At 47.0% G+C, this 1,243-nt stretch overlaps 1 protein-coding gene across 1 annotated transcript; it reads right to left on the bottom strand. All coding sequences in view use genetic code 11, as the record gives it.

The window, feature by feature from the left end:
• Positions 1 to 864: 864 nt before the first annotated feature.
• EGR_11296 (hypothetical protein) lies at positions 865 to 1,086 on the bottom strand (the record flags this gene model as incomplete). The annotated part of the gene is made up of 1 exon (XM_024500537.1): positions 865 to 1,086. The coding sequence occupies one exon, from the start codon at positions 1,084 to 1,086 to the stop codon at positions 865 to 867; it is 222 nt and encodes a 73-aa protein (XP_024345049.1).
• Positions 1,087 to 1,243: the final 157 nt, after the last annotated feature.

A 1,243-nucleotide genomic window follows, 5' to 3' on the forward strand; every position in this document is an offset into this window, starting at 1 on the left:
GCCTGTATGACTGTGGCTCATCTCACTGTGCTCTGATCAGTGCCAACCACGTAGGGCGTGGTGGTGGGTGTTTAAAATGAAGCGATCACACCAGCATTGGCTGAGGCATGACACCATCGAAGCACGCACACCTCTTCATCTGATTTTGCCACCAGATTAGAAGAGGTTTTCAACTGTTCTTTGGTCTAGTGGAATAAGTAAGTTGATGCAGTCTGAACTTGCGAATGAAGCAGCAAACAGTGCTGCAGTTCTAACCTCGAATGCACTGAAGGTGGATAATAATAAAATAGACGCACACTGGATTGCGTTTGCCGTCCTGTGACAGCTTACTTCATTGTAGGTTCATAGCTGCTGTCGGGATAGGAAATTAGAAAAGGAGGGAGGAAGAGGGACAATGTAGACCTCACTCGGTGACACATTTCCCTTCCTCCATGGAATGCTAAACTATATAAAGTGACAAATTGAATGACCGAAATCACACGTATTCTAGAAGGATTGCCTTTGTGTAGTCCAGAGATTGTTTATGATGCTGAGAGCCACGCTATGTTGTGGTGACAAGGTCCGTTGTTGACATTTCTGAGGAGGTCACTTAGGAAGACACAAAGTGCAGTAATGGCTGGCGTGTCATAACAATCTCCGTGAGCTGGTGTTGGGTCGTGGATACATGAAAGCAGAAGGGTGTTGGGACGGTGAGTAGACAGATGGCTGCATGAAGGCTTCAATGTGCTCCATTCTGGGCAGTCGCAGAAACGCAAAACCAGTTGCAGTCCACAAGTCGTTGAGGTGAGTGTTGGATAGGCACATCTAGGATTTCATAATTGCCTCCTTTGTAGGTTTATTTAGAGGGTAGGTGATTTGATGTGCTTATCTGTTCATTTCCCATTTCATGTCTCCACCCTCACAAACCGAGTCTCCTCGTTGTACTGCTAAGGCTGCGCACGTTCTCAAACTTTTGTGCATTTGCTCGTAGTCCTCCTTCATGGGCTGTTTTCCGGTGTCCGTCCACTTGATTGCCTCCACACACATCGCACACATACTTTCTCGATGCTCCTCCGATGTCTTCTCCTTCATTTCCTCGTTCTTCATTTTCCTCTTTATGTTGTAGCTGTGGTGGTTTTATGGCTCCACATAATTCCTCCTCCCTGCATTTGTCCACTTACCTCCGCTTCAGTGGTGAATGACATGAGCCGGCTAGAGGCGGTGTGCATAGGCTTACTTCACTTCGCCAATGACGCAGAAAGAG

The sequence above is a fragment of the Echinococcus granulosus genome (genome assembly GCF_000524195.1).
Source record: "Echinococcus granulosus chromosome Unknown EG_S00771, whole genome shotgun sequence".
NCBI classification, from domain to species: domain Eukaryota; kingdom Metazoa; phylum Platyhelminthes; class Cestoda; order Cyclophyllidea; family Taeniidae; genus Echinococcus; species Echinococcus granulosus.